The following is a 12,834-nucleotide window of genomic DNA, read 5'->3' as shown; positions in this document are numbered from 1 at the left end:
TTATTATACTGATTGTCGCAATTTAAAAAAGAGTATAATATATGAACAGAATTCTTGAAAAATTCTGTTTTCTTCTGTTTTTCAAAAAATCAAATTTCGGGTTAAACAAAGAAAAATTTACTAGAGCGGGATTCAACCTACTAACAACCTCCAGAGTTTTCCCTTGTGTTTTTGTTACAGTTGAAATTAAAATGGAATTCAAAGAAATTTTAAATGGTTACTTTTATGGTGAGTTTATTTAAAACAATGGGATAAAGCCTCGTCACCATGGGCAGCACGCCGAATCGATACCTGATGTCACTAACCCCTGGAGTAGAATCCCTGAAAATCAAAGCTGAAATGTGCACCTGCTGCACACTGTTCTTACGCTACACACATTACTGTTTCTTACAAATAAGATGGCCTATTTATTGACAAAGCAAGTTTCCGACAGCTGGCCATGTTATACAACTACATAGCTTTTAAGCAGACCAGAATTTGTATAATATTAATTAATATATATAAAACAGTTTAAATTACCCAAAAAAGGAAAAACCAACTATCGACTATAAAGTACGATTTAAAAACTGTTTTTTTCAAGGCCCTCTGATCCTCTATGGATGGGATTCAGTTTAATTTAAGAACAAAGAGATCCAGTTCAATGTTAGTAACATTAATCTAAATACAATTTGATAAATATTATCAACTTTAAGAGAATCAAGACCAAGGATGTACAGGAGTCACAACCATGATGCTATGAATGATGTCGCAGTCACATGGCTTACAAAATGAGGTGACCCATTCCACTGCCGATTTGGGCTGAGCTCTTATCTTGGGGCTTTGACAATTTGCATCGTTTCGACATTGTGTACCGTGCCTTGCTTACACATACAGCCCCAAGCAAATCATTCAGAACCTTAACCATGGCCAACGATGTATATACAAGACCAGTTTGCAGTTTATAAAAATCCATTCCTCAGTAACAGATAACAACAGTAACGAGGGATGTACAAAATGAGGTTAATGGGTTGATGTGGCTGGCTGCAAAAGGCATCGTGCAAGCCTGCTTCTCGAACACGTTGTAGCCGCGTCCTTCGCAATTCAGCTCTTAGCTGCGAGTAAGGATGCTTGGCCTCCAAAATTATTATTATTATTATTTATATTGTGTGATAAATACAAAGACTACAAAGAATACCTAAAGAGCTTCATAAAAATTCCAAGATCTAATGCCTTTTCTAACACAAAAATTGCACTTAACGATTCCTTCTTGATGCACCTTCCAATAACAAAAGCCGCCATCTTGATATACTGTGAACAAGCCAATGGAAACCAAAGCGAGGCAACTGTCCAAAGAGCATGGCGCCTCAGGCACCTTTTAGCCTTCTCAGTGTGATTTCTCATAGGTAGAGTCAGAGAACCATACAATGTTTTTTTTTTATCACAGCCGCAGGAATACAGAGAAGGTTGGCACTTACGGATCTAGAGAATCTGGCTGGCTGAGCTTTGGCTGAAGTAGATGAGAGCGCCCCCAATGTTGACAGCAGAAGCCAGGGCAAAGACCGGGTACCAGTATCCTGTGTAATCAACTATGAGCGCTGTGACGGGACCACATGCTAATCCAGGTATTGTGGCCTACAAATAAAAATAAATAAAATCTTAAGGTTTGTTTGTTTGTTTGTTTTATTTCCATTTAAACAACAAATAATTTCAATTAATAATAAACAAGGCGATAGACCGAACAAAATAGACTTAACCAAGGTATACACATGTTAGGCCCAATATTGAATAATATGTATGAATTGGGGTGTCATCCGAATGAAGGACAAGGTCTTCTGTAGTGGAACAACCAAGACTACTGTAAAATTACAAATAAGTAGATAACAGTATATATTTGGTTTGCGTTAACACCATGTGTGTATCTACTTGCCAGGTAGAGTTTGTTCTTAGAGAACTGTCTTGCTTAATTATACTAACTGCGGAAAAGATTGTTCGGGTGTTCGGGAGACTTCTCAGTTCTAAAAAGAACTGTCATGCTTATTAACAGCTACCTGGGCGGATGGTAAAGAAATAGGCCGGGACTACTACTTTAGCTTATAGGATCGTAATAAACTGTACTACCGCGGAGTCAGTTCTAGGGTTGGTCTCAACGTTTCGACTAGCTTGCTCTAGTCATCGTCAGGAGAGTTCTCTAAGAACAACTCTACCTGGCAAGTAGATACACACATAGTGTTACCGCAAACCAAATATATATCGTATATTTGGTTTGCGGTAACACCATGTGTGTATCTACTTGCCAGGTAGAGTTGTTCTTAGAGAACTGTCTTGCTTTATTATACTGACGCGGAGTACATAATCAGAGGTTCGGGAGACTTCTGACGTTAACTAGAGCAAGCTAGTCGGAACGTTGAGACCAATTCAGAACTGACTCCGCGGCAGTACAGTTAATTACGATCCTATAAGCTAAAGTAGTAGTCCAGTCTATTTTCTATACCATCCGCCCTGGTAATAGTTAAAAAGCAGGACAGTTCTTTTCAGAACTGAGAAGTCTCCCAAACCTCCGATTATCTACTCGGCGGCAGTAGAATAAAGCAAGACAGTTCTCTAAGAACAACTCTACCTGGCAAGTAGATACACACATGGTGTTACCGCAAACCAAATATACATTAAACGATTTCAGTTGCAAAAATTTCATAATACAATATAATTCTTTCAGTGACATACAATAACACAATTAAGCTCAAGATCTTTAAACATGATTCTGAGAAGCATAAAAAATACATAATATTTAGACCACTTTTAAAACCACTTTTAAAACACGAAACGCACAACCGAACGATGCACGTCTGCCATTTTCATCAATTTGGGAGTAAATTCCTTTGTGCATGTTTGTGCATGGTTTTGACTGCAAAAATGGCTGCCATATAGGTGCATGTAGGTCAAAAAACAAGGTTAACATTTATGCTTAGTCAATAAATTTGCCTACAAAATATTCTGGTAAACAGGTTAATGACATGGGAGTTTTTGGGACAATAGGTGGCAGCAGACACACCAAGTAGTGTCCATTGTTTAGACATTTCTGAACAGATGCACATTTTCCAGAACCATGATTTATTACCTAGTAAGTCTGCTGCCACCTTGTGTTTCAACAAGTGTAAATAAGCAAAGCACAGCAACATATGCTTTCCAGAATAAGTTACCTTTCCACATGCATTGCGCCATCTGTGACTGGTAACTAGCATATTTTTTGCTTAACAGATAACTGCTAAATTATTTGGTTCTCTCTTGCTACAATTTGTATCAGCACTGTATAATCAGTACTTTCCTGAGTCCTGTAATATTTGTATCTCTAGGCCAACTAAACATCTGTTAAGATAAGCAAATATCAGATTCAAATAAGCAAAAATAAGCAAGCTACCAGTCGCAGATTGTGCGTTGAGGTGTTTTTTGGGCGGTAACCTATATTCTAATAAACAAACTTTGAGCTTAAGTACTTGTTATGATTTAGCAGCTCTATGACATTGGGTCTAGTGTCCAATTTCATGGCCCTGCTTACCTCATAGTTCTGCACTTAAAGTCCATAGCTCTATGTGGTTTATAGGGCACCATAAGCACAGAATTCAGCAGTAAGCACAGCCATCAAATTGGAACCTGGGCCCAATTTCATAGAGCTGCTTTAGCACAAATTTTGCTTAAGCAAAAAAATCCTTGCTCAGTAAAATCAGATTGCCGGCCAAGACTTCACTCAATTGTTATGCTAAGCAAACGTTATGCTAAGCAAACAACGGCCAAATACCAGTCACAAGCAATGTATATGGCATGAAACTTTGTCCAGTAACATGTGCAAAATAAGCCAGTTATTTTCGTGCTTAAGAAAAGTTTTTCGTGCTTAAGCAGCTCTATGAAATTGGCCCCTGGAGTGGGCTGAAAGACGTGTGATGCTCAGTACTTACCAGTGTGTTGGAAATGGCAAATGTTATGCCAGCATGATTTGGAGCAACGTCGGGATGGTTGCTCATGTGACCCGATGAATTACAGCCGCACAATCCAAGCGATATCGACACAAAACTGAAGAATGAAACAAAATAAGACCAAAAAGACTCAACATCAACCATTAATAATAATAACAATAACCAGTGCTTATAGAGCGCATTTCACAATAACCGTATCAATGTGCTTTACATTAGTGCCAGGTCATTAGGACAATACCATTCCTTTTATCTTTCTCATATATGTGACCCACTCTGTGAAAATGAGTCACATGTCGCCCAATGCAATATTAAGTTATGGACAGTTTATTGTGGAAAATGTATTAAAAAAAGAAAGAAAAAAAATCTTGTTTTATTTTCTTGTTAAGATCTTTAGTTGCATGGTTAACCTTTAGAACACTTACTTTTAGGCAATATAGCTATGAATACAACAATTTTTTGATCATACTTCTGTCTAATTTGTATCCTTTTGCACACAATGGTAGTTTAAAATATCAATTTACTTGTAATTCATTTTTCACAAAAAATGGTGTAGTGGCTAATTTCAAACGGGAGAAACTCAGCAACGCGATACACCCCAAAGCTTAGACACATACCAAATCACTGCTGCTGATGTGTTCTTTCCAGCCATGCATAGAACTCAATTCCTGAAACTGCCTACATCTGACTCATTTTCACAGAGCGGGTCACAGTGTATCTCCCTGGGGAGTATACAACGAGATGATGTCTCTTCCAAACCCGCCCTTTTTGTTTAGGTGAGGGTGTTGCTCATGTGAGCTGAAGTAGATCAATGCAATTTGATTGGAGGATTGACTGCCATGTGATAGCAAATGAACAGACCATTGCAAGCTACGTCATTCACCGTGTATCTTTCATTCCATTCACTGCATGCGCGTGTCTTTGATAATGCAGCAGAATTTATTGCACAGCGCAAACTACATTACAGTGCCCATGTGGCTCAAAATATGCAGCAGTACAGAATGCACTTGGTCACTGTTAACAAGCCAAAAGAAGTTATATAAAACAAACAATGAATCGTTTTCATTTGTGCAACGGCGCAAATATGTTCATTCTGCCAACTACTAATGTCCCTCTCTCCTACTGACTAAATGTATACATGCTTGTGTGTAATTTAGTTTGTACGTACCATACTGCTAGGGCTAGGCTGTCGACATAGCTGAAGCAGAGTAGAAACAATGAGGGACCAATCAGACCGATGCTGGTCATTAACCGCCGAACAGAAAGCACTGTCCACTGCTTCTTGGATATCAGTGAATCTGCGTAGTGACCAGCCGCTGAATGACAAAACAAAAATACATTTACATCAAAGCATCGTGGTTGAATATGTGACACCAAATAACCCAATTTAGATACTTCTTGGATACTAGTGACCCATCACCGGTAAGGATGAAAATGAAATAAGTTATTAAATTGTAGGAAAAAAAATATCTTATGGAATTCTTACACTCAACAAGTTTATGAAACTGCTTCAAGTGTATTGGACCACTATTTCATATTACACCACAATAAAAGAAAAATTAAAAGGATATTCCCTGATTGAGGTGATCATATTTGAGAAGGTTTTAGGGATGTTTAGTACAAGATAAATAAGTGAAGTAATAGACGAGGCAGGTTGATACCTAGATTAAAAGAGCGGAGCCCATTACGGACCATCCAAAGTTTTTAACATTTTTAGATTGTACTAAGCCCCAAGCCCCCTCCTTCCCCAAAAAGTGGTATTGTTTGACATACTTTCAACACTTATGCACATTAATTAAATATTTACATGAACTTGTATAGTCAGACATAGTCTCTGACCCCCTCAACCCCAATTGTAAAACATGGTATGATCAGGAAAATATTGAACAAGAATGGTGTGTTGTCAACACAAATGCCCCGCTGACATAGGAGTTGCTACACCAAGTCCTTTTTGAGTTATTGTTTTAGCCAAAATGAGCTTAATATTTATCTGAGGGGGTCCAAAAACAATAGGTGTCTAGGGGATTCAATGACCAATCCACAAACCAAGTTTGGAGTTGATACACCAAGTCATTCTTGAGATTTCGCTCGGACAACATTTCTTTTGTTTTAGCCATAACAAGCTTAATATTTATCTTAAATTTGGGTCATCCAGCTACACCAAAATCTTCATTACCACGTTTTTAGTTTTCTCAAACTACACTCACCGACTCCAATAAGAGAATTCATGACATATGGCAACGCTGTGAAGCTAATATCCTTAGCGTTAGCACCAAGATGCCTCTGCAGATAGGTAGGCAGCCATGACAACACGATGTAGTTGGACCAATTCATGGCAAAGTGTGCTGCATAGATGGCCCATAGCCCTCGATGGGAGACATAGCTCATCCACCTTACACTGTTTGTTGTGTCCAACTAGGATAGAAAAACATCATAATAAGAAGTAGGATTTGAAACTTTGAATGGTGGAAATTCAATATGGAAAAGTTTGCGGTAACACCATGATATGACTATCTCTAAATGTGTTGGGGTGGTTCTGAAAAGAACTGTTGGTTTCACCACGATGTTTCAATTAGTATGCTCTGATCGTCTTCTGGAGAAAATTGGACTCTGAAAGCTGGACTAATTATAATAATAATAATAATAATAATAATAATAATAGAAAAACATAAACCAAATTTGATTTTTTTCCAAAAATATGAATAACTTCATAAGGATTTTTTGGGGGAGGTTTGGATGAGTTTTTTCTTCCCAAAAGCAACACTGCAAGATACCAAAGTAAAAATTCATCCCAAACCCACCAAAAAATAAAAAAATAAACCAAATTCCAGATTCTTAAGGAACTCAGTGTTAGTATTGAATACTCACTGTCGGACACTGCTCCACCCAAGTATTATGCCTGTGAATTTGTTCACAGAACTCTGGAAAGTATTGAGTATACATTGCTAACACACATCGGGGTAAGGGTATGGATAAAACCACAAATAGTACTCACTGTAGGGTTTAAGAGAAGTTGTGGATCAACGTCTGGAGCCTCATCTCTGAACATTGTAATCCACACCACTGACCAGATTAGACCGATGCAACCGAAGAAATAAAACATCATCGGCCAGGATAGATGAGGACAAATCTTATTGAGAAAAAGGAAGTAGAAGGTGAAATGCAGTTTCAGTGAAATGCAGTTTCACTTACACCCGTTTTAAACAGGCGCTCCAAAGTTGCGCCGAACCAACTTCTGAATTAAGTACATGAAAAGTTCAGAACGACTCTGGGGCATCTAGGTTTCAAACGTCCATCTCTTCATGGGCTGAACCTAATGTAAATGTTATGTTAAGTTCACCTTTTTTTCTATATACACAATATCAACCTCTACCCTCGCATGTATCGATTTATACCCCTGGATGAAGAGAAGCAATTGGACAAACGTGCCATGACCGGGATTCGAACCCACACGCTGTTGACTTAACCACCAGAACTTGAATTCGATACTCTTAAAGACACTGGACACTATTGGTAATTGTCTAAGACCAGTCTTCTCCCTTGCTGTATCTCAACATAACAAACCTGTGAACATTTGAGCTCAATCGATCATCAAAGTTGCGAGATAATAATTAAAGAAAAAACACCCTTGTGACACGAAGTTGTGCGCTTTCAGATGCTTGATTTCGAGACCTCAAATTCTAATTCTAAGGTCTCGAAATCCAATTTGATTAAAATTACTTCACTTCAGAGGGAGCCGTTTCTCACAAAGTTTTATACTATCAACCTCTCCCCATTACTTGTTACCAAGTAAGGTTTTGTGCTAATAATTATTTTGAGTAATTACCAACAGTGTACACTGCCTTTAACCATTTGACAATGGAATGCATAATGCATCAGTGTCAAACTTGCTCTCAAATCTTCAGGACAATCTTAATCTGTTATCACCTCTTTATAGGCAAATAAGAAGTTAATTTTATACCAGGGAAGCAATTGTCTGTCCCACTGATCCCAAGGCAACCAGGTAGCCAAAGGCTCTAGATCTCTCCTCAACTGGCACATGCTGAGCGAAGATGTGGAAGATTGTTGGGAGACAAAAGCCTTCTGCAAAACCAAGAATGACACGGGACAGGATGAGAGCGTTGACCGTCGTTGAGAAAATCGGAGTGAGGAAGGTTGCCAGAGACCAGACTGCAACAGCCAGGCCAAGGGTCATTCTGCCGCCAAATCTGAGCGCTGCTTTGCCTCCAATCACCTGAATGTGTAGAGAACAAACAGATGATAAGAAAATGAGAAAGATTTAAAGACAGTGGACACTATTGGTAATTACTCAAAATAATACTCAGCAAAAAACCTCACTTGGTAATGAGTAATGGGGAGAGATCGATAAAATTAAACATTGTGAGAAACAGCTCCCTCTGAAGTGACGTAGTTTTCGAGAAAGAACTTATTTTCCGCAAATTTGATTTCGAGACCTCAAGTTTAGAATTTGAGGTCTCGAATTCAAGCATCTGAAAGCACACAACTTTGTGGGACATGGGTGTTTTTTTCTTTCATAGTTATCTCGCAACTCCGACGACCAACCGAGCTCAAATTTTCACAGGTTTGTTATTTTATGCATATGTTGAGATACACCAAGTGAGAAAACTGGTCTTTGACATTTACCAATAGTGTCCACTGTCTTTAAGTGGATTTAATAACGCATAAACTTTTTTTTTTAAGTTGTTTTTGTTAAGATTTTGTACACTCTGGAATGCATTTGAAAATGGGAAAGATTTATTCCTACAACACCACAAAATGTGTTACAGAATTACCCTGTTCAATGGGCCCAATCATTCCTAAACCATTTCAACCCAGCAGCCAAATAGACCGATTCATTAAGCTCCGGCCCAACTCGTATTGACCAATCACAACGCAATGAAGGTCCAACACTAAGGTCCGACATGCGTGTGCTTGGCGCGTGCGGCAGAGTTGTGCAGAAAGGCATTGGAGAGCCCCACGTGTTCTTGCTCACACTTGCGTACCGGGCGGAGCCTACTGGATCGGTCTATTGGCACACAGGTTAATAATCATTCACATCAACAATCTGTTCCTCCGCAGGTGCCCTTTACTCCTGGTTGAAGAGAAGCAAATAGGATTTGAACCACACTCCAATGACACAGCCACTTGTACTTGGCAGGCCTTGAATTTCATCTTTGAGAGGGAAAGGTCATTTTCATTTTACATATCTAGGAAACTGCTACTGGAAAATCTTAAAAGTCTATTGTAAAATTTAAAGGGGCACCGAGACCAAGACCAGGGCAATGAAGACCATGGCCTCCATGTTATTCCAAGCCTGACTTGGGTTAGATGTACACCATATTGCTCGGTCTCTGCATTGTGGAGTCATTGCTGAAAGACACCTCATAATAACATTCTTCTTAGGCCGTGTAAAAAAAAGGAACACGTTGAGCGTCCGAGTTTCTACAAAAAGGGGAGGAGGAGGTGCTTACTATTGTTTATTTTCAAGATTTAAACAACAAGGAAGAAAGAGGACCCTTTTTATTAAATGACTGCCCGAAGCATTTTTAAAGTAAAGTATTTTATTGGTGAGACCGTTAAAATACATCCCTTTAAAACAACAAAATCATTAAAAAAAAGAGGAGGCGGCCTCTGAAAAGGAAGCGGGCAGGGACGCTGAACATGTTTCTTTTTTACTTGGCCTTACCTGACTGCTGATATAGCCGTATGCAAAGGCACTGAGAATCCATCCCTGTACACCCATATTCCAGTGATAATCATCTGACATTGGTACTACAGCAATCGGCATGATGACACGATCCGCAGCATTGATAAAGTTAGCCATGGAGCACAGGGCCACAATACGGGAGCTGGAGATTTTGGTGGGAGAAGACATCTTGCAGCAGTGATGGGAACGAGGAGTGTCGTCCCCCTCAACTGGAAGCTGCTGCTGATGGGTTAGTTTCATGGGCAGGGGGTGAGGTGTTTCTCCAAATCAGACCTGTCCAGAAATACAACAATTGAAGATATCTTATTTTTATAAAAAGGCACTGGACACTTTTGGTAATTGCTCAAAATAATTGTCAGCATATAAAAACTTACCTGGTGCAATGCAATGTTACTGTTGATAGTATAAAACTTTGTGAGAATGTGATTTCTTACTCAAAAAAATAAAAGACTTCAGGCCTGAAGCTTTTTATTATGCATCTGAAACCAAACAAATTTGTGCAACAAGGGTGTTTTTTTTCTTTCATTTTTCTCTTGCAATTCCGATGACCAGTTGAGTCCAAGTTTTCACAGATTTGTTATTTCTGGTTAGCACCATGTGTGCAGTTGCTGAAGAAGCTGGTGTCATTCAGCGCTCAACAACTATCATTTTGCGATTGTCTTTAAAGCCATTATACACTTTCGGTACAGAAAAAAAAAAAGGTTCACAGATTTACAAATAATTTACAGGGTTTACAGAAGGTAATGGTGAAAGACTTCTCTTGAAATATTTATCCATGAAATGCTTTACTTTTTGAGAAAACATTAAAATAATATCAATTCTCTGTAGCGAGAATTACAGATTTAGTTTAAACACATGTCATGACACAGCGAAACGCGCGGAAACAAGAGTGGGTTTCCCGTTATTTTCTCCCGACTCTGATGACCGATTGAGCCTAAATTTTCACAGGTTTGTTATTTTACATATATAAGTTGTGATACATGAAGTGTGGGACTTGGACAATACTGTTTACCGAAAGTGTATAATGGCTTTAACAAAGTCGCATTGACTTCTTTTGAACAGCCACACAGCAATTTGTTGCAAGAAAAACCAAGAGAAACCTCTTGGATTTTGCGCTGTAAAGTTGGAGTGTCTGACTACTATGAAATGAAATTACCTCTTGTGTGATGATTAAAGGGTCTGTGTACTCTTTGTACTTGTAGGACGTACACAAAGGTTTTGTGTTTTGTCAAAACACAGTCAATGTCCACAGATTTACACCAAACTTGCACGGTTTGAAGATAGTGATAGTTGAAAGCTTCCCTTAACATATTACTTACTGAGGAGTGAGGTGCTGTGGCTTTTTAGAAATGAGTAAAACAAGTCATGAAAATAATGTTGTTTGTTAAATTTTAACAAATAACATTATTTTTGTGACTTTTTTAACTTAAAGGCAGTGGACACTATAAATTGTTGATTACTCAAAATAATCATTAGCATAAAACCTTACTTGGTAACGAGTTATAGGGAGAGGTTGATGGTATAAAACATTGTGAGAAACGGCTCCCTCTGAAATGACGTAGTTTTTGAGAAAGAAGGAATTTTCCATGAATTTGATTTCAAGACCTCTGATTTAGAATTTGAGGTCTCAACATCAAGCATCTGAAAGCACACAACATCGTGTGACAAGGGTGTTTTTTCTTCCATTATTAATATCTCACAACTTGGACAACCGATTGAGCTATTGACATGCATATGTTGAGATACACAAAGTGAGAAAGCTGGTCTTAGACAATTGTACCAACAGTATCCAATGTGACGGTTCAATGTCTTCAAAACAAAAATTGTGTTTACCATTATATTTATTATTATTATATGCCTCATCACTCATCAGTCAGATTCAGAAGCAAATACCAAAATATCAGGCTGTAAAAACATCATGTGTATCGTAGCGTCATACGTTATCGACCCTCATATGTTTTCGGTCCCCAACTTTGATTCCTGTTTACCGCGAAATTGTGCAAGCTGCACCGGTGACAGAAGCTATGCAGTTTACTCACGGTCTGTATTTTCATCAGGCTTAATCATGCTGAGAATAAAGTTTCCTGTCGTTGGTTATGCTCAAATGTTTATAAAATGATTGATTTTTGGTACTAATCACTAGTGCATTATTATGCCAACATTCAAATGAGTCAAAGAAACATCATCCAACCTCGAAAGTTCAAAACAAAATTACTATCTGCTAGATTGAGTTTCATTCTGCTTTAGTCACTAGATGGATCACGTGAGGTGGTTACTATGGTGTGCAAATGTGGGGAAAATATTAAAATATTTTAAGTGAAAATGACAACAATTTTTTTTATTTATTTACTGCATAACTGTTATAAATTCCGATAAGCGTAATAAATATTAAGTCTACATTAAAGAGAAAATATCATAGATTGGTTTCTTATCTCTTGAAACCAATCATTACTGGTCTGAAATGGGGGAAAACGGATTGTTATGAAGTGTGAGTGCATCAGGGGGGGGGGGTGTTTTACTTTCAGGCCTCATGATATCTCTGGATTCTAATATAGTAGCCATAATGCCTTAGGACAAAAATGTAATTAAATTTGTTAAAAGTACTAATTGAATAAAAATTTTGATTTATTTTGCACGCCATACTAGTTTCTGAATATTCAATAAAATACCAACCAATGAAAGGTGTGAAAACATATGACGTTGTTCCAATGTCGTGCATGCATAACTTAAGCACTGTTAATGGCGGACTGTCTCTTGCAGCGCAAAACCAAAACTTTAATTAAACATTTCAACACACCATGAAGTGAAAGTGTTATTGTTAAAATAATTGGATAGATGATTTGAAAAAAAAATTTTTAGTTTTTGATTGTGAAAAATTTTCCTGTTATCCTACTGAAAACACACGACACTAGGATATGCCTATGCCGTCTGGTTTAACAAAGTTTGTTATTCACGCAGTGACTGTCTTTTGCATGTTGTCCTTACTCGAAATTTAAGAATAGTCGAACAGTTACAGTGAAAACAGATCCTAAACAACTTGACATGTTTCATGTTTGAATCTGTTTGAACACTAAAGTCATAATTACAAAAGGAAACGCATTAATTTTTCTTACCAAATCTTCAGAATTTTTGTCCACGGGCGCTGCCATTTTGAAAACCGCACTGTGTCCTGACGTCTTTATG

At 38.0% G+C, this 12,834-nt stretch overlaps 1 protein-coding gene across 1 annotated transcript; it reads right to left on the bottom strand.

Annotated features, from left to right (window-relative positions):
• Positions 1-1,069: 1,069 nt before the first annotated feature.
• On the bottom strand, positions 1,070-12,831 carry LOC117298044 (sialin-like). Its single transcript, XM_033781273.1, has 8 exons — positions 12,765-12,831; positions 9,631-9,924; positions 7,906-8,178; positions 6,940-7,074; positions 6,152-6,359; positions 5,113-5,260; positions 3,930-4,044; positions 1,070-1,611 (listed from the first exon to the last, which is right to left on the bottom strand). The coding sequence occupies exons 2-8, from the start codon at positions 9,889-9,891 to the stop codon at positions 1,459-1,461; spliced, it is 1,293 nt and encodes a 430-aa protein (XP_033637164.1). The 5' UTR covers positions 9,892-9,924; positions 12,765-12,831; the 3' UTR covers positions 1,070-1,458.
• Between the last annotated feature and the right edge of the window lie 3 nt (positions 12,832-12,834).

The sequence above is a fragment of the Asterias rubens genome, chromosome 12, assembly GCF_902459465.1.
Source record: "Asterias rubens chromosome 12, eAstRub1.3, whole genome shotgun sequence".
In the NCBI taxonomy this organism is placed as follows: domain Eukaryota; kingdom Metazoa; phylum Echinodermata; class Asteroidea; order Forcipulatida; family Asteriidae; genus Asterias; species Asterias rubens.
This window is presented reverse-complemented; position numbering and strand designations above follow the sequence as displayed.

Excerpts from the sequence above, each read along its gene's own strand:
- LOC117298044 (XM_033781273.1), bottom strand. The coding sequence starts at position 9,891 with ATGAAACTAACCCATCAGCAGCAGCTTCCAGTTGAGGGGGACGACACT. Across the intron at positions 7,075-7,905 it reads GACAGACAATTGCTTCCCTG|ATTTGTCCTCATCTATCCTG; the intron begins GTATAAAATTAA and ends TTTCTCAATAAG. Across the intron at positions 6,360-6,939 it reads AACTTCTCTTAAACCCTACA|TTGGACACAACAAACAGTGT; the intron begins GTGAGTACTATT and ends TTTCTATCCTAG.